At 40.1% G+C, this 21,339-nt stretch overlaps 1 protein-coding gene across 2 annotated transcripts in view; it reads left to right on the forward strand.

Annotated features, from left to right (window-relative positions):
* RpS16 (ribosomal protein S16) overlaps positions 1-5,896 on the forward strand; it is a 48,628-nt gene extending 42,732 nt beyond the window's left edge. For both annotated transcript variants that reach the window (XM_067142708.1, XM_067142709.1), the window contains exon 5: positions 5,698-5,896. In XM_067142708.1, coding sequence (XP_066998809.1) covers positions 5,698-5,843 — 146 coding nt within the window. In that variant the 3' untranslated portion in view covers positions 5,844-5,896. The remainder of the gene's footprint in view (positions 1-5,697) is intronic.
* Positions 5,897-21,339: the final 15,443 nt, after the last annotated feature.

Below are 21,339 nucleotides of genomic sequence, written 5' to 3' on the forward strand. Positions count from 1 at the left end.
CCGGGACCTAAAGGAAATTACGTACAAATACGAATTACGCAGAACAGAGTTACGTATAAAGCAGGTTCAACTGTATTTATGACGCTGGCCGTGAAAGCTGCAGTGTTGTACAGCATTCTCCAGACCACAAGAGGTCGGTAATGCTGCTTGAATTATCCCCCTGCTCCATTGGCTGCAGAATAGAGGTATTTGGATACAAGAATAAAATTCATGTACTCCAAATGGTGATGCACACCATTATGAGAGCAGCCGTTGCCTGTGGGAAGAATCTCCTCTTTTCGGGCTTCACCCGACATTCGGGCACAACCACCACTCTTCAGAAATCGTGGATGTCATCCATGCCTTGGTGTTCAGATAATCACAGGGCAGATCTTGCACCTCCTTGAAGCACTTTGGCTTACCAGCATTCCAAATTATGAGAGGCTTTAGTTTGTCTGCATGAACTTCCTGCACAAAAGAGCAGTTGCCTGTTCTTTTGAACTTTTGCCTCGAAAATACTTATTTCCATAAAATTAGTGTTTGTTCAGTATTAATTTGTAGAAGAATGCAGTCTCGTTTTCCCAGAGGATGCTATTAGACAGGTGTAGGCTGTATGCTGGCACCAGGTTTCACACTTTCCCTTCTTGCTATCGTCACAATTTATTTAATCTCAATTCATCTGAGATTGACATCAGAAAGGGTATCCAGTCTTAAAAAAACTGCTACCATGGCTATGGCGAAAGTTTTTAGCGGAGTGAGAAAAATATTTGCAAAAAACAATTACAACTTTTCAAAATACTCCAATAGCACATGTACATTCTGCCATTCTCTGAAACCACTTAGAAAACATCTCGGTCGAAGGTTCTTTTGGGATGTCAATTAGTGCGCTCTTGTGCGCTGCAATGGCCTCGTCTGATGAAAACTGCTGCTTACTAATTTTTTTCTTAGTCTCATGGAACAGGAAGAAGTCGGATGGAGCCATGTTGGGTAATAGGGAGGGGGTAACGCTGGCACTCTTTCCTTTTCCAAAAGACCATTGTTCTGGCAGTGCTATGCATATAGATGCATTGTCATGATGCAGGAGAGGGTGCCCACTCTTGGGCTTCGGGTGCTGTGACCTCCATATGCCTCCATCTCCTTTCCAGAGCTCCGATTTCATCAAGCTTTTGTGGGTGGTTCCTCCCCTGGAAAGCACCACACAGAAGACAATCCCTTCGTTTACGAGTCATAATCGTAGATCATTGTTTCATCTGCGATATTATAGGTGCCTTGGGACTGCCTTCCATTGAATTTTTCTAGCATGAAACGTCGGTCCACTCTCGTCAGGGAATGTGGCACCCAATGGTCACATCTCTTGATATGGCCTAAATAATTAACGATGGTCTGTGCTGCTGTTGACCCAATATTTAGGGTTCCTTCAGTGCTGCAAAATGTAAGATGTAGATCTTCTTTGATCATTTTCCTAACAGCATCAATGTTTTCTCGAGTCACAGCTGTTGCTGGGAGACCAGGTTGAGGTTCATCTTCAGTTGACTAACGATCCCTTGAAGACTAGCAAAACCAATTTCCAACTGTGGCCGTAGAAGGGGAAGCCTCTCCCAAAGCGTGCAGCAAAGAAGAATGGCATTCTTCGGCTCTTCATATTTTTTTATAATCGTTAAAAAGTCGTTGCACGAAAATCACAGTGCGACAGATCCATCTTGCACAGTGTCCGATTCAGCACTGCCTGTGCTTCTTTCTTCGTGCGCTGTGGAGGAACCACCGCTGATAAGCATTGCACACGCATATTCCAAGGTCGAGAAACATCGCTTTTCAAATGAAAATAATCCCACCATTATCCTCTGAATTACGGTTTATGGCCTGTTAAAAACTTCGGGTAGGGTCTTCGTACGACTGGGGGGAGTTGTAAGTACAAAGTATGTTAAAAGTGCGATTAGGGGCGCCGCAAGTGTGAGTTTGCATCCGGGAGATAATGGGCTCTAACACCTGTCGGCGCCCTGAAAATGTTTTCCTATGGTTTCCCATTTTCACACCAGGCTAGGCAAATGCTGGGACTGTACAATGACGGCCACTTCCCACTCCTATCCTTTCCTACCTAGTCACCATAAGACCTATCTGTGTCTGCGACGTAAAGCGAATTGTAAAAATAAAAAAATAAACATTTTGTTTCATATCCAAACCCATTGAGAAACTAGACGAGGGTTGGACGTACAGTGTCAGTTTTAAAATTATGAACAATAAATCTATAGTCTGTATCTAATGGGAAGATGTCTCCATTGAGTTTATTAACCCCTTAACTGGGTTTGACACCTTTAGGCATTCTTGTACTTGTTCCGTGGTTTTTCGTGGATCGCAGAGGTGAAAGATGCTGGGATGAATGGGTCTAACTACAATGTCAAGAATTGAATTTAAAACAAACTGAAGGTTATATTTTCAACAATTTCAAACTTCACCATTTTTACAGGTACAAGTAGCAAACATTAAGCCAGATTGAGAAACTAAAACCAAGATTAGTGGTTTTAACAGATCATGGGCTTCAAGCCCTCACTTCACTTTTCCTGGGCTCCTAGCTCAAATTTACAAAGAGCACAAATTTACTCAAGGGCAGAAATCCCTCAATACATGGAGCACTTGCTCCCTAAATTACAATGGCAGGCCTCTCAGAGGCACTTTTACAACACTTGAAAAAGAGCTAACGTGCTCTGTTTTCCAAGCCTACTCAAGGCAACATAGCATGAAACTCTAATAATCTCTGGTCTTACAAGGCACTATTTACAAATAGAAATCTTATTACACAGAGGTATCTAGTACTCAACCTACAGGGCCTTAGTGAAAAAGAACAGGTTAAATGGCCCGAGTACAATTTGAATGGAGTCGAAGACAGCTCCAAAAAAAGTTTAAAAATCTATAGGGCGCTTGTCAAACAAAACGGGCTATTCCCAAACTACTGAGGTAGCACGCATGGAAATCACTTTAACACATTGCAGAAACGAAACGTTGCACATCATCCAAGATGAAGGGGAGCTCGAGAGGGTACATCACTATCCCCGATTTACAGTTGAAGATTTTATGAAGTTATTACATTAGCCGGCAGAAAGTTACAATTTTAGAAAAGGTTACATAATTGACGATACGGACCTTTCCCTCGGGTTAAACTGCGGAGCTAGCGAGAAAGAAAGATACGTGGCCATTACCTCATCGAAGTTCTAGCAGCTGACGAAGAGGCCGCCCGCCTCCTGCTTTGAGACACACACACTCGGTAAGATGACGATCAATTGGCCAAGAAACGTGAAAAGCTGCAGTTTATAAACCCTCATGGAAGGTTAGAGATCTTTCACGAATAAACCAGCCACACCCTCTCAATTTTATTTGTTAATTTAAAAGTTACACTCAAAATCGAAGAAGACTGTGATTGGTAGAAAATTAATTACAGAAATTGATTGGTTAGATTCAAAACTGGTGGAAAGAAAAGATAAATATTGCCAACCCAAAAATAAATGAACGTCAATTAGTAAAAAAAAACTTATACAAAACCTCTTTAAATCAAAAGTTCTTTCACTTTGCACCAGGGTACATGATCATAGTTTTTAATAGTGACATCTATGGAAGAATGTCCAAACTTCTTGATAAATGGCGAACAAAACAAGTAGAAATGCAGTCAGTTCGGGAAACTTCACAATAACAAAATTACATCATATTTTAGTGGTGACATCTTCTGAGTAAATTTTTAAGTTGGTTCAGTTTCACCAGTCGAGTTCTTTTAGGCGCTAGATTTAAATGCATGGCGTTGGGCTGTACCTCCCGGTACACTTCTAAATGTGTTCTTACGTAAGGTTAGCTTCCTATAGGCGTCCGACTATTCTTAATAGCTTCTGCCATCTACTATTGTAATTTAAAAGAAATTCCATTCATATTAGATGTGATTATTGCTGTCCTATTCATTTTTATCCAGTCTCACGCCAGTCGGGTAGTTCACACCTAGGCGGCAGTCCAATAGCTGTCTCGTGTTGCCTCGTACGGTCCACGCCAATTCCTTCGTAAAAAATTTGTGTATATGTACATTGAAATAACTAAATTTGCGAGTTGTCGTCGTCGTTACTAGGATACAGTTATTCTGCGAACTCCATTGTCCATGTTCTGACAACTTTTTTGTAAATTGGTCTGTATATGATGGTAACTGTTCCATGTGACGTAATAATGGCTTGGTTAGGAAAGACGTTGAATTATCTGAGAATCCGCCGACCGGATGTAGGAATCGCTCAAGAAAACGTGCGTGTGTGTGTGTGTGTGTCTGTCAAACCATAGGCGACGGGAAACTGTCTTCTACTGTGAGGAATGTGACGTGGCCCTTTGTGCTTGCCCTTGATTCCGTATTTAACACACTGTGTGCAATTTCTAAATGACCTAGGAGCCAGAAAGTATGTAGAACGTATTGATGCATATCTGAAAACTTGAAAAATGTCATCATAATAATGATAGGAACACTTTTGTATGAACACACTATGTATATATTTACAGGTTTACAAGGAAAACTGTAATAGCATAATGCTATTGAATTTCTACTATATCACTCAGTATAAATAAATCAAGTAAAATATATTTTTCTGTTGAGTATTTACATCTACGCCGGCCCGTGGTGTAGGGGTGGCGTGCCTGCCTTCTACCCGGAGGCCCCGGGTTCGATTCTGGGGCAGGTCAGGGATTTTTACTTGGACCTCAGGGCTGGTTCGAGGTCCACTCAGCCTATGTGGTTAGAATTGAGGAGCTATCTGACGGTAAGATAGTGGCCAGGGTCTCGAAAGCCAAGAATAATGGCCGAGATGATTCGTCTTGCTGACCACACGACACCTCGTAATCTGCAGGCCTTCGGGCTGAGCAGAGATTGCTTGGTAGGCCAAGGCCCTTCAAGGGCTTTGGTGTCATGGGGTTTGTTTTTGTTTTTTGTATTTACATCTGCCGCTCGCTACTGTGTCCATTCCAAAAGTGCACGTTGCGCTGAATAATTACCCACTGGCTGGTTGATGTTAGGAAACTATTCCCCAGTTAAGGGGTTAAGGAGAAATATTTTTACCTGGCGCAAGTGGTATGTAACACAAATTGTCTGCGGAGCACAGCGCTTTTGAGTGGGAAAGATAAGACAGCTTAGTAGCCCTTTGGTTGGACCATTCTGCGTAGCCTCTCAAGACCCAAATGCCTCCCATTCGACACAGGTGTAGTTTTGTTATATATTATATTTTCCTTTTCGCTCGACTGATAGCGTACACCTCTGTTACACCACTAGTTTGTAATAACACAATTTCTTGGATGTTGCTATAACCAGTTTTGTACGTATGTTTGTTCATTGTAGTGGTAGGTATTCATTCCTATATATTGTCTCCCTAAATTTCAAAACGTTTTCCTGTGTTTATATTGTGATAATCCTGACACTTCCAGTGGTTAGCTCATGTGCAAGTCAACCTTTCGTGACTACTGTCTTCCTGGTTAGTTACGATTTGGAGGCTTGCTATAGAAAAAACCAGGCACCTATTCCTGTCTTCTATTGAGATGGAAGTACAGGTAGTTTGGTTTGGAACAATGAATATGACTGACTACATGGGTCATAAGTTTTTAAAACTAAAATCCAGCCGTGTGGAAGTTACATTTGTCATTGTATTAAGTCAGATTAAAAAGGTTGGTTTTTGGACAAGGTCTGTTTATTGTGTTATATTTGTATTTCAGATGTTGATGAAGCTTCCAAGAAGGAGATTAAAGATATATTGATCCAGTATGACCGAACTCTGCTCGTCGCAGATCCTAGACGATGTGAGCCGAAGAAGTTTGGTGGCCCAGGTGCTCGTGCTCGCTACCAGAAGTCGTACCGTTGATTTGGTTTTGACATTGTATATTATATTCCAATAAACTTATAACGAAAGCTTAATTCTGGTTTATTCTTACAACTTCGATTCTTATTATAAGATTGTCGTAATGATTTTGCTTTGCATGTTCAACTATGGACTGTGTAAAATATCAAGGTTTCAGACTTATCTCTTATATTTCCATAACTTCATTATTTTGCTTCTTGGATACTATTGGTTTTGACCTATTTTTCTGGAATTTATTAGATTTCTGAACTCTTTTCTTAACTATTTTCTGCCTTTTGAATAAACTGTTGTTGTTCCTATTGGCACTGAGGGAGTTGGTTGTGCAGTTATGGTCGCACAGCTGTGAGTTTGCATTTGGGAGGTAGTTCGAATCTAGTTATCAGCCCCAAAGATGATTTTCCATGGTTTCACATTAAGCAGATGCTGGAACTGTACCTTAAGGCCTCTGCTGCTATTTTTCCAATCCTAGCTGTGTCCCATCCTTTCATCGATGTGTTAGTGAGGCATTAAACTGGTAAAAAAAGTGCAAATTTCATTTACAGATAACATTAAACTAAAAAATTGCTGCAGTTTTGTAATAACTTGCCTGTGTAGCATCATTTTTCATTGTTTCATTAAGTTTGTTAGAGATTAAACAGATTTAACAGGTGTGAATGGTATGTATAGTCAAATATACTTTGGTGTTTATAAGATGGCCCTATATTTATACAGTAAAATGTCATTGTAATGAACGCCAGTTCCCCATTTAACTTACTTCATTGTAATGAATTTCGAACTTTCAGTATAACGAATTGAAATGTACCTGTTTCTTCTAAACATAATTGAAATTCATTCTGTTTTAATCACTGGGTATTTTGCACATGTCTCTATACAAATAATACCAGATGACACTGTACAACACACAGACGGAAGAACCTTATTGATGACACACTGTACAACACACAGGCGAAAGAACCTTATTACAAATTGGGGGATGTAAGCAAACGCCTACACAACAGCACGTGAAGATTGTCTTGCTCAGTTTTGGTGTACCAGTACTGAAAGTCTTTACAGTAAAGTCTTGTTGATTCAGAATTCTTGGGATGCTAAAATCGTACTTCGAATTAACCGTCAACTCGTAATTCAGATATGCCAAACCTTGCTGCATCACAAAATATTCTGTCCCCCTTTCTGCATGCAGTTAACCTTATTTGCCCTATACTTACATGGAAAGCGCCCGATGCCCTTAAAACGTTCTGGCTTATCAAACTTCCTGATGACAAGGGGATAAAATCTCGCGCTTCAGTGTGCATTGCAACACAGTGCAATGACCCCAACCCTTGTAGGATTTCCCGGCTTATACTTCTCTCCTTTAAAATCATGTCCGTTTGGTCTTGGCATTAAAAGAAACAATGCAGTTTCATCGGCATTGACATCGTTTAATGTGTACTAATTGGTTATATGAGCCATGATTTTTCACCAACTGTCGGTATCGCTAGTGATGGGCAGTCTGAGACTAGGTCTCAAGATTTCTTGACTAGCGCAGGCACTATTTCTCGCGAGAAATTTCGAGAGCATTGACCCCGCATTGTGCGGCGAGGAGCATGTCGTAGGCCTACATGTAGTCGGAGCTGAATGTTGTTTGTGCCGAGTATGCGAATCGCCAATCACGGGCCTTCTCCATTTTGTAAATACGTGTCAACAAAGCAACTAGAGCGTTCATTTCTACCGAGGTCAATTTTGACGCAGTATAACAACTGTAAAGGATACACATTCTGGCATTTTATGCACTGGTAGGTACAGTACAGTGCAGAACCTGATGGCTCCTGTACGTACACGTACTTGGATACTAGAGGCGAGCATTATTCGAACTCGAGACGAGGCAAGATGTGCCTTACTGTGTATGCAACCACTATTACGCACGAGTGGAATGTGTAATCTAAAATGCTTCAGTTTGCTCCAATTCTTTTTGCTAGTTGCTTTACGTCGCACCGACATGGATAGTTCTTATGGCGACGATGGGATAGGAAAGGCCTAGGAGTTGGAAGGAAGCGGCCGTGGCCTTAATTAAGGTACAGCCCCAGCATTTGCCTGGTATGAGAATGGGAAACCACGGACAACCATCTTCAGGGCTGCCGACAGTGGGATTCGAACCCGCTATCTCCCGGATGCAAGCTCACAGCCGCGCGCTCCTAACCGCATGGCCAACTCGCTCGGTCCAATTCTTTCGACAGATAGGTGCACATAGTTATCAGACCCCACATTCAATAACATATGACCACTGCTAGTGTTTACCGATATTTTGGTGACGAAGGAAATAATTCCTTACAATGTTATAGAGTATTCCCATCATAATTTGGTACTTCGATATATGACGGAACAATGTGAAATTGTACTAGTTGTACGCGACAACTTGAAGACTATGTCCGAAATGCAACGTAAGTTGTGGATGTTGGCTATTTCGAAGGGGTGCCACATAGCACAGCCCGCTGTGTTGTTTATTCAAAAGAAGTAAAATACGTCGGCAGAAATACTTCTGGGATGGTCCGACACTTAAAAACACAATATAAATGAAGAGGAATAATCGCAAAACATCTCCGGCGCGGTCTGCGTCGCAAGAAGCTACCCTGCCGACAACTAATGTGAGGCATCCTAATAACAGTTAACAAATTATACTGGTTATTCAGCTAAGTCCACCTGACATAACTCGTGTAAGATACTGGCATTCTGTCTTCACTTTCGTTAATGGTACTAAGGGGCTCGTAGTTCAACATGCAGTGCTTTCCTATGCTTTTGAAAAAAATTGTCACACATTTCCATATGAGAACTGATAACTATCAAGCTCACACTCGTAGTTACTGGGACGTCGCACAGCTCGCAGCACACGAGAATTGGTCTCGAGAGCGTTGCCCATCACCCCTGCTGAAAGAATTGGAACAAAGTCGGGCATTTTCGATTACACATTCCACTCTTGTAATGGGGGTTGCATATGTAGCAAAGCACATCTTCCCCGTCTCAAGTTCGAATAATGCACGCCTCTGGTATCCAAGTAGGTGTACATCCTATCTACAGTTATTCACAAATTATGCAGGGTAATTCAGCTAAGATCTCCGCCTCAAATGAGCCGTGAAAAGTTCAAGATACTGACATTCGGTTTTCACTTTCGTTAATGGTATTAAGGGGTTCATAGTTGAGCATGCAGTAGGCCTACTTTTCCAGGCTTTTGACAAAATGTATTAGCTTACACATTTTCATATCAGAACGTTATTTCACGCAACAACTGCCAATGATATACTATCAAGTTTACAGTTGTAGTTACTGGTACGTTGCACAGCTTGCACTACAGGAGGATCGGTCTCGAGATTCTCGCGAGAGTGTCGAGATCTGCGACATCAGTCTCGAGCGGGAGCGTTGCCCATCACTAGGTATTGCCAGTGTTCATGGATTCTGCTTCCTGCTAGTGATACTGTGGTGTTTCTAGCAAATATGAAACACACTAGATGCAGCAAAGTGAGAAATGGTAAAGCAAACAGTCTCCCTAAGGAAGTTGCACCTTCATGGCGGATGGAGACACTATCAGCTGCCTTGAAGGAATATTCGCTGGCAGATATTTGTAATGCAGACAAGACTGCATTATTCTACAAATTAATGTCGAACGAAACCCTTGAATTCAAGGGAAGTAGTGATGAGCGATGTTCTCACTCGAGACTCTAGAGACTGACGTCACAGACCTCGGGACTCGAGACCGATTCTCCTATACGCGAACTGTGGGACCTCCCAGTAACGAGTGTAAACTGATAGTATATAATCAGCAGTTATTGCGTAAAATAACGTTCTCATGTGGAAACGTGTGAGCCAACAATTTTTTTCAAAAGCCTGGAAAAGTACTGGTACTGAATGTTCAACTATAACCCCTTAATACCATTAACGAAAGTGAAAACTGTGTCGGTATTTTAAACTTCATTTTGGGGTGGACATCAGCTGTCTAACCATGCGTAATTTGTGAATAACTGTAGATACTAGAGGTGTGCATTATTCGAACTTGAGACTGGGAAAGATGTGCTATGCTACATAGGCAACTACCATTACACGAGTGGAATGTGTAATCTCAAATGCCCAACTTTGTTCCAATTCTTTCTGCAGGGGTGATGGGCAGCGCTCTTGAGACAGATTGTCATGAGCTGCAAGCTGTGCAACGTTCCAGTAACTACGAGTGTAAGCTTGATAGTTATCATTAGCGGTTCTCATATGGAAACGTGTGTGACGATAAATTTTGTCAAAAGCCTAGGAAAGCACTGCATGTTTAACTATGAGCTCCTTAATACCATTAACAAAAGTGAAGACAGAATGCCAGTGTCCTAAACTGTTAGAGTTATTTCAGGTGAACTTAATAGCTGAATAACCCGTATAATTTGTTAATAACTTAAGTGTCGGATCATCCCAGAAGTATTTCTGCTGACGTATATTCTTGTGAACAAACAGCGGGCATCTCTTCAAAATAACCAACATCCATGACTTACGTTGCGTTTCGGACATCGTCTTCATGTTGTACAACTAGACACACTTACACATTGCACTGTCATATATCGAGGTATCTAATTATTGTTAACAAAAATATCGCAAGTGGGAAATATCCCGGTGGCAATGGCCACTGACAGTAGTGTAAGGAACATAAGGGATTGGAATAAATTACCTGCAGCAGTCTTTGATAGATTCCCTCCCCGGTATCAAATAGTTTCAGAAGATTACTAGTGCTAGTATGAAGTGAAAAGTAAAAGCTGTAAACAACTGACACTGAATTTGTTATTTTCTGCTGGATTTAGAATGTTAAACTAGTATTTCTTCTAATATTTTCCGTCCATGGAATTGCTTATTGTACTTATGTTGGGTAGTTGTGTTTATCACTTATAGTGTTAAGCTAGTAAGTAGCAAGTTCATATTGTAAGCCGTAGCGTTAATTAATGGAAATACGTAAGGGTGTGTGTGTGTGGGTGTGTGTAATGATGCTGGATTTAGAAAGTTAAAGTAGTAGTATTTCTTGTCATATTTTCTGTCGTTATTGTAGAGTAGTGATGGTTTAACTTCACTTTATCAGTTGTAATGTTAAGGTAGTAGAAAGTTCAACCTATAGTATTGTAAGTGGTAGTGTTAACTGTACATATGATGCGAATACACTATAACATTGTAAGGAATTATTTCCTATGTCACCAATTTATCGGTACACACAAGCAGTGGTCATAATATGATATTGGATGTGGGGTCTGATTACGATGTATGCCTACGTGTCTAAAGAATTGGAGCAAACTCGAGCATGTTATATTACAGATTTCACTTGTGTGTAATGGTGGTTGCATATGCAGCAGGGCGCATCTTGACTAGTCTTGAGTTCAAATAATGCACACCTCTTAGTATCCAAGTAGGTGTACCTACAGCAGCCATCAGTTTCTGTATTTAGCCTATTCATTCGTGTACTTATCGCTGTTGTACTGTGTAAAAATAGACCTTGCTAGAAATGAACGCTCTAGTCGCTTGTTCGCACATATTTACGGAATGGAGAAGGTTCGTGGTTTGCTATTCCAGACGTGCCAAGTCTCCTGATTTAAGCGGGAGACTCCAATTTTTCATTGTTTCTCCCAATCGGCGGGACTGATCTCTCTATTTTCAGAGCAGTATCTGTAATTTTCATATTATTTTAAACTCCCGTGAATTTCCTTGTCCTATCGATATATGGCTGGTGGATAGTAGTTCTGTTAATGATACCAGATGGCAGTACAGGGCACGATGGTTAGTCATCTTCTTCTCTTTGGACTATAATACAGTCCTCTTTGATGCAGTCATTCTCTTTGCAAGCGAGTCAAGCGTGTAACCTAACCTCAGAAGTAGCACGCCATAGTAGTCTACCCGGGCCAGGACCTGCAGAAATGCTTGTGTTGTCTTAATATTTGTTTTGGCAAAATGTCAAACAGAAATTTGATGCCATGTTTAAAAGTGCTTATAGGGAATAGTTTCCATGTTTGAGTGAATCCAGGAAGGGACCAACATTCACACTCTGTACTATATATAGGTGTGATTTTTCAGTTGCGCATGGTGGGAGGTGCGATATACTGAAGCGTATGCAAAAGAAAATACAATTGGGTGAGTTGGCCGTGCGGTTACTAGCGTGCAGCTGTGAGCTTGCATCCGGGAGATAGTGGGTTCGAATCCCATTGTCGACAGCCCTGAAGATGTTATTTCCGTAGTTTCCCATTTTCACACCAGGTAAATGCTGGGGCTGTACCTTAAGGCCATGGCCACTTCTTTCCCATTCCTAGGCCTTTCCTATCCCATTGTCGCCATAAGACCTATCTGTGCCAGTGCGACGTAAAACAAATAGCAAGAAAGAGTAAATACACAAGGGGAGTGTCCAGTGTGTAGAAAGAAACCAGAAACTTCAATTTTCATGTAAAAACTAAAATGTAAATCCTGTGATGAATGCCGAGGCGTTATATAAGTAATTTATCATAGAACATATCCTGCCTGTAAATTGTGCCAATCACGCGGGACCTTGGTTTTGCAAAATGTTTCCTGATACGGAAATCGCTATACGATATGGGTGTGCTAGAACTAAAACCGGCTATCATTACGGAAATGTGCATGGAAGAAAGGGCGAAAATTGTATCACATTTGCAGGTGAATGCATTTTCTGTTGCTACTGATGGTAACAATAAGAGCAATTTGAAATTATGTCCTATTGTTGCAACATTTTTTTAGGCCTGAACTCAATGAAATTCAGAGTTGTCTACTCTGTGCCTAATTTAGAAGGGGGTGCTACTTGAACGAACATTGTCAATCTCTTGCTCTCAACTTTTCGGGAATTCTGCATTCCAAGGGATGACATAAAATTGTTAGTGTTGAACTGTAGAAGTATTGTAAAGAAAGGAATAGAATTAAGTAATTTAATAGATATATATTTACCAGATATTGTAATAGGAGTTGAATCATGGCTGAGAAATGATATAATGGATGCAGAAATTTTTTCACAGCACTGGAGTGTGTATCGTAGAGATAGGATAGGAATGGTGGGAGGAGGAGTGTTCATTCTGGTGAAAGAAAAATTTGTAAGCTACGAAAAAGTTAAAGATGAGACATGAAATTCTAGGTGTAAGGCTCATTTCTAAAGATAATAGGCAACTTGATATATTTGGAGTGTACAGATCAGGAAAGGGTAGCACTGATGCGGATTCGGAATTATTTGATAGGATAGTCGGCTATGTGGGAAACGACGTGGAAAGAAATGTGATTGTAGCGGGAGATCTGAATTTGCCAGATGTAAATTGGGAAGGAAATGCGAACGACAGGAAGCATGACCAACAAATGGCAAATAAGTTAATATGGGAAGGACAGCTGATTCAGAAAGTGATGGAACCAACCAGAGGGAAAAATATCCTGGATGTCGTGCTAATAAAACCAGATGAGCTCTATAGGGAAACTGAAGTAATAGATGGTATTAGTGATCATGAAGCTGTTTTTATGGTAGTTAAAAATAAATGTGATAGAAAGGAAGGTCTTAAAAGTAGGACTGTTAGGCAGTACCATATGGCTGATAAAGCAGGCATGAGGCAGTTTCTAAAAAGTAACTATGATCGGTGGAAAACGGTAAATAAAAATGTAAACAGACTCTGGGATGGGTTTAAAGAAATTGTTGAGGAATGCGAAAACAGGTTTGTACCTTTAAGGGTGATAAGGAATGGTAAAGACCCACCTTATTATAATAGAGAAATAAAGAGACTAAGAAGGAGGTGCAGATTGGAAAGAAATGGCTGTCGAAGTAAGGAGAAATTGAAGGAACTTACTAGAAAATTGAATCTAGCAAAGAAGGCAGCTAAGAATAACATGATGGCAAGCATAATTGGCAGTCATACAAATTTTAGTGAAAAGTGGAAGGGTATGTATAGGTATTTTAAGGCAGAAACAGGTTCCAAGAAGGACATTCCAGGAATAATTAATGAACAAGGGGAGTGTGTATGTGAGGATCTTCAAAAGGCAGAAGTATTCAGTCGGCAGTGTGTAAAGGTTGTTGGTTACAAGGATAATGTCCAGGTAGAGGAGGAGACTAAGGCCAAAGAAGTAATAAAATTTATATATAACAATGACATTTACAATAAGATACAAAAGTTGAAAACTAGAAAAGCGACTGGAATTGATCAGATTTCTGGGGATATACTAAAGACAATGGGTTGGGATATAGTACCATATCTGAAGTACTTATTTGATTATTGTTTGGTTGAAGGAGGTATACCAAATGAATGGAGAGTTTCTAGAGTAGCCTCTGTGTATAAAGGAAAGAGTAAAGCTGAGAATTACGGGCCAGTAAGTTTGTCACGCATTGTATGCAAGCTTTGGGAAGGCATTCTTTCTGATTATATTAGACATGTTTGTGAAATTAATAACTGGTTCGATAGAAGGCAATTCGGTTTTAGGAAAGGTTATTCCACTGAAGCTCAACTTACAGGATTCCAGCAAGATATAGCAGATATCTTGGATTCTGGAGGTCAAATGGACTGTATCGCGATTGACCTGTCTAAAGCATTTGATAGGGTAGATCATGGGCGACTACTGGCAAAAATGAGTGCAATTGGACTAGACAAAAGAGTGACTGAATGGGTTGCTATATTTCTAGAAAATAGATCTCAGAGAGTTAGAGTGGGTGGAGCTTTGTCTGACCCTGTAATAGTTGAGAGGGGAGTTCCTCAGGGCAGTGTTATCGGAACTTTGTTTTCTTATATATATAAATGATATGAGTAAAGGACTGGAATCGGAGGTAAGGCTTTTTGCGGATGATGTTATTCTCTATAGAGTGATAAATAAGTTAAAAGATCGTGAGCAACTGCAATGTGACCTCAAATGTTGTGAGATGGACAGCAGGCAATGGTATGTTGATAAACGGGGTTAAAAGTCAGGTTGTGAGTTTCACAAATAGGAAAAGTCCTCTCAGTTTTAATTACTGCGTTGATGGGGTGAAAGTTCCTTTTGGAGATCATTGCAAGTATCTAGGTGTTAATATAAGGAAAGATCTTCATTGGGGTAATCACATAAATGGGATTGTAAATAAAGGGTACCAATCTCTGCACATGGTTATGAGGGTGTTTAGGGGTTGTAGTAAGGATGTAAAGGAGAGTGCATATAAGTCTCTGGTAAGACCCCAACTAGAGTATGGTTCCAGTGTATGGGACCCTCACCAGGATTACCTGATTCAAGAACTGGAAAAAATCCAAAGAAAAGCAGCTCGATTTGTTCCGAGTGATTTCCGACAAAAGAGTAGCGTTACAAAAATGTTGCAATGTTTGGATTGGGAAGGACTGAGAGAAAGAAGAGCTGCTCGACTAAGTGGTATGTGATTGAAATAATAACATTAAGTTATTTCAATCAAATATCATCAATACGGACCAAAAATGATATTTATTACATGTAAGTGGTATGTTCCGGGCTGTCAGCGGAGAGTTGGCGTGGAATGACATTAGTAGACGAATAAGTTTAAATGGCGTTTATAAAAGTAGGAAAGATCACAATATGAAGATAAAGTTGGAATTCAAGAGGACAAACTGGGGCAAATATTCAATTATAGGATGGGGAGTTAGGGATTGGAATAACTTACCAAGGGAGATGTTCAATAAAAAAAATTTTCCAACTGTCTAGCTCTTGGTGCTGATAATGCTCCAGTAATGATAGGATTTAAGAATGGTGTAGCAGGATGTTTGAAGCGGGTAAGTCGTAACATAATCATCTTGGGCTGCTCTTGTCACCTAATTAACCTTGCTACAGATAATGGTGTGGTGTGCTTGTCCGTAAATGTTAATGAACTTGTAATTGATATATTTTATTATCTGTAAAGGAGTACAAAGAGGAAAGATAAGTTCAGGGAATTTCATACTTTACACAACACAGAGATCAGGAAAATTCTGAAGCATGTGCTTACTCGATAGTTATCACTAAGTAGGTGTATAGATTGGAGTTTGCTGCGGTGGGTCCCTTTGGTTACTTCATTCAGGAGCAGAGTAAAGATTCTCATATGGGAACTTTCAAGACTTACAAAATTCCTAAGCACAGTTTAAGTGCAGATGTGTCTTGTTTGTCTAAAAAGGTGAAGCATTGTCATAACATTTCACCACACTCCTCAGTTAAAAGGAAAACCCAGTCATCAGTTTCACTAAAAAAATGAATACTGATGGCATGCATTGTCACATGAGGAACGACTGTTCGTGTTCCTTTCATCAAATGTACATAAATCTTTTTACCTTTTCTCTCAAGCTTTATGGATATCTTTGAGAATCCAAACATAGATCTTCAGTCAAGTATGCCGCAGATCCTCTTATTGAGGTCAGTTTTGGAGGAACTATTGAAGAATGTAATGGCAAGGTTTGTGAAACCACCCGTTATTAAAAGCTACTCTTCTCTCCTTGATGTAGATTATCATACTCCAGCAAATCAAAAGGATGATAGGGAACTCTGGCGTTTGTTTTAGTGAACACTTTGAAGTCTGTTAGAAAAGTATTCATTATGTGACTACATGGTATACAAATTTCCATTCAAAGATGAGGTTTTAATAAATGCAGAAGTTGCAAATATTTCTGCTATAAGTAAGGCATCATTTTCTAGCCTTATATTTTTCATTATCAAGTTCCCAAACATTCTGATTAGTGAAATGGTACACTTAGAGAAACTGATATTCTGCACTCTTACCTGTTTCAACTCGATGAAACAGACCTGGCAAAAGGAAGAATTGATGTTCAAGGGACATTGGTATGTCAGATGAAATCAGTTGGTAGTGTACTTAAATATGACGCTTTCTAAGGTGATGATTGCTATTTTATCAATTCCACATAGTAATGCAGAATGTGAAAGGATTTTTAGCAGAGTCACAACGACAAAAACAGTTCAGTTCCTTGCTGTCTGAACAAACTTTGGTGAAACTTTTAACCTTGAAATCAGTTCACCAAGGCAAGTGCTTTGAGCAAAAATTTAGTTCCTAGTTTCTGAAGAGGGCTAAGTCAGCTATGGGTGTGTTAAACAACAGTCATAATGCGAACACCATGGTGAAGGATGAGGTGTCACATGTTCCTACACTTCAGGTATGTCCAGTATTCACATATAAATGATGAAATATATATATGTGGGCCAAATGGAATTGTTAATGTATTGAATTATAATGAATTAGTAAATGTTCTGCCATCAGTGATGTGTCGAAATGCATCGTGATTCGCTGCCAAATTTCTCCTGATTTTTTTACTTTTGAAAGTTGGCATATCTGCTGTTCGCATACTCGGCGCAACAACATTCAGCTCCGTCTAGCTCTACTTGTAGGCCTACGACAACGCGAGGACAACGCTCTCGTAATTTCTCGTGAGAAATAGTGCCTGCGCTAGTCTCGGGAAATCTCGAGATCTCGTCTCAGACTGCCCATCACTAGAAATAAATGTTTTGTGGGCAGAAGCTCTAAAGAACTGAGCCTGAAACCTCTCATAATTGGGAAGTTTGGGAAGCCAAGGTGCTTCAAGGAACTACACCATTGCCCCGTGAATATAAGCACAGCAAGGCATGGATGACGATTTTTGAAGAGTGGTGGTTGTGCCTGGAACGTCTGATAAAGGCCGAAAAGAGGAGAATTCTTCTCGTCAGACAATTTCGTACCTCGCCACTTGGAGCATTGTAAGTTTAATTTTTGCCTCCAAATACTATCTCAGTTCTGCAGCCACTGGATCAGGAGATAGTTAACGTGGCGAAGCAGCATAACCGAGCTCGTGTGGTCCGGCGTATGCCATACAACACTGCCTCAGAGAGGAAGAGACACATTAATGTCAACTTATTGGAAGCAATGCAGATATTAGTGCTGCATGGAGATCATTGAAAGAAGAGATAATCAAGAACTGCTTTAGGAAAGCTGGAGTAGGTTATGGAGAAGACATTGTAGAAAGTGAAGAGTTGGAGGAGAACTGGAAGCATTTGTGTGAAAATTTGGATGTGCCAACAAGTGCAAATCTTGCAGAGTATGTCAACGTGGACTGTGATGTGTTAGTGGAGAAGGAAATCACTGAAGAAGTGATAGGAATCCGTGTGATGATGAGGTGGAAGAACAAGATGTGCCTCTTAATGAGGGAGTGTCTGGGAGTGTTCAGAAGAAAATCAGACTTTTAAAAATAATAAAGCTGAGGAGATAATGTACCCGTACAGGGTAAAATTTGAGATGCTTATCGGGGTATCGCTATAGAATGCATTCCGTTCAGGATACTGACAAAGCTTATCATAAATAGATTGACTGACCTCGTGGACTGTAAAATGCCTGAGGAGCAATTTGGGTTTCGCAAGGGAAGATCTACTCTACAAGCAGTTAAGTGTCTACAAGATGACATACAGAAAATGACTAGAAACCCAAAAGGAAAATTACATGTAGCTTTCATAGACTTTTCAGAGTTCTTTGACTCAGTCAAGAGAATGTTACTGTTGGAGAGACCGGAGCATGTCTTGGAAAGTGATGACACCTCTCTTAGTTCTGATACGAAACATACTCGCAGAAAATTACGTACGGTACAGATTGAGGACAATCTGACAAAATCTATTTCAATAGAACAAACGACTGGAGTGCTTCAGGTGGACCCATTGAGTCCAATCCTGTTTAACATAGCGACCGTGGGCGCAATAACAACAGTAAGTTCCAGTAATGAAAAATATATGTTTACGCGGATGACATGGCAATTAATTTATCATCTCGTGCAGATCTGCAAGCAGCCTTCAATAGATTAGTAGAATGGGCCAGCAGAAACGACCTACAGCTGAATGCAAATAAGACAGTAGTTACGACATTCAGACGAGGGGGAAGAAATGCATCGCATGATACCATTTATTATAAGAACGAAAGATTAACGACGGTCGCATCCTTTAAATACCTCGGAATGATGCTACAGTCTACAGGAACTACATTCACAAGGACAAGGTCACAACTGCGGCAATAGCAATGCACGACATCTTACGCATAAAGAACCTCCCAGTGGATACAGCGATAAAGTATTCAGAGTGAAGATCTCGCCTATTGTGAGTTACGAATTACATCTAATATGGGACCATCTTTCTAAGAGCAATCTTCTGGAATTGGAAAAGATCAAGGCAATTTATCTCAAAAGAGTACTGAGCGTATCTAAATTTTCCCCCTCACGGTTGGTATATGAGCTGGCGAGACAAAGGTTCTCTGTATAGATGATCTTCGAGAATGGATGCCATTATATTCAATACCTGTGTATCAGAGTGCGTTAAAGGAACTACACGACAAGAAGAAAGAAATATGGAGCACGTTTTACACCACGGATGCTATGATTGACAACGTCCAAATTACGACCTGTGACATGACGCTATTCGCTATGCACGGATTCCATCACAAAATATGCGACAAGACATCACTACCCTACTAATGACTGTACTTGCAAATTGTGCAAGAAACAATGCGATCGGTACCATATTCGAGAGTGTACGGAAAGAACAACGTCGTTGACCTCATTTTATAGTGAATGAGCAATGTACGATATTGTATTTATTTCTTAGCGATTGGCTGCATTAAATTCTATTATTATTAAAACTTCTTGCAAGTACCTGTGCTTTATATCATTACTTCGTGTAGATATATGTATCCTAATTTTCCTCTCATTGAATAAGTACAGTATGAAGGTTTTTTACGTGTAAATTCATAAATTCATAAAGAAATCACGTAGGTTCTTCAACAGGTTTAGCAATACTATGAGAGTTCTTAAGAATTGACTTCATTTCAGTACAACAAAATTCCTTCATAACAAATTAATTTTTGAGGTCCCCCAAATTTTGTTATACTGGTATTTTACTGTATATACGATTTAAAAAATTAAACATTTACTACATTTATTGAAAACTACAGTGTATAATAATCACAGGAATTGTGTTAGTGCTACATTTCATAGTCTACCATGTGTTTGTCGTGGTCTATACACGCTTATCGACTTACCTTCACATTAACAAAAATCCTTTGACACGTTCACAGGAATTCGTCCATTATTGTGGTATGAAGTACTGCATTGCTGTTGATCTTGGGACTGTAACCTTGTCTTTCAGATACCCCTATAAAAAGAAATCTGCTGTGTTTGAATTGGAGGTTCAAGTTGTCCATTGATCTGGAAAAAGTTTCATTGAAGCTGTAGAGGATGCAGTTTATTTATTTATTTATCGTATGGCAAGTATACAAAAGAAAAAGAAAATTTAACACTATATACAAGGACAAGAATGTTGGTAGCGTTCACATTTACAAATCAGTGTCCAGTTGCTGTAGCCATTCTAAGAAAAGGGGGGGGGGGTGTAGCACTGATGACATCTTGGGTAGGTCCACCATACTTCCTCAGAGGGCACTCCTCTACAATGTGAGGATGGTTGCCTAGTTGTACTTCCTCTTAAAACAATAATCACCACCACCATCCTGAACAATATGCTGCACTGACTGGAAAGGGGCTCCGCAATAGAGAATCCCCGCGAATGGAGTATGTGTTTATTATTTGTGAGGAACATTCCTACAGTACTTTCATTCGTAGTTTGCTTTACAGTACATAACAATAATCTTCTCCAAATTTTCCATAGGTTGTCTTTTGTCTGTTAAAATCATTTTGAAAGCAGAAAAAGGGCGCCACACACTCACAGACGTTAGAGGGGCATAGGAAAATTTACCTACATTTTTCAATTCAATTTAACTTGGTAAGTCTACCTTTTCCCCATCCATTACCTGATGAACCCTTTCCAGCACTGAATAACCTGGGTTCTTCTGCAGTACACTAGACCACATGTCTCTTAATGTATCCCCTACCTTGCCCCTAGCACTTTGTATGTTATTCTCAGCTTCCTCAATTACAGAAAATTGCTGTTTGAGACTGTTTCCTTTTCCCTCCATTTTTGTAATGGTGACTGGAAGAAATGAAAAATTTGTCTGAATATACGCAATGTCTCTCTGAACACTGGAACAATCATTTAACAGCTCTTTGACAGGCGACACACATGCAGAGTTGTCCGTTAAAGGCAAATATTCTATCACAGTCGTGATTTCCTCAAGATGTTCTGCATAATATAGGGCAGCTTCCATCCAGGAACCCCAACGGGTGATGATTGACTGTAGTGGAAGGGGAATAGAGGGAAGTTTCTTTCGAAAGATGGCTATTCTTAATGGAGCCTTACAGAACACCTTCTTCATTGTTGACATGAGAGTATTTACTGCAGAAAACTCGGCCCTAACTGTTTCTGCGAGTCTATGTAAGGTATGGGCCATGTAAGTAACATGAAAAAGTAGGATATAAAGTTTTGAGGAGAGGTGCAGTAGCAATAATGTAGGAAACAGCATCGGAGACAAGGAGAGGGGCTTTAGAATCATCAACACTCCCAGGATACAACAGTTGCAACCCCTTGTTGATGAAGTATGCAATGCTTTGACTATTGACTTTCTCAAGCTGTTTAGAGCAAAGAAGGTGAGCGGTAGATGCATGAT

The sequence above is a fragment of the Anabrus simplex genome, chromosome 3, assembly GCF_040414725.1.
Source record: "Anabrus simplex isolate iqAnaSimp1 chromosome 3, ASM4041472v1, whole genome shotgun sequence".
NCBI classification, from domain to species: Eukaryota; Metazoa; Arthropoda; class Insecta; order Orthoptera; family Tettigoniidae; genus Anabrus; species Anabrus simplex.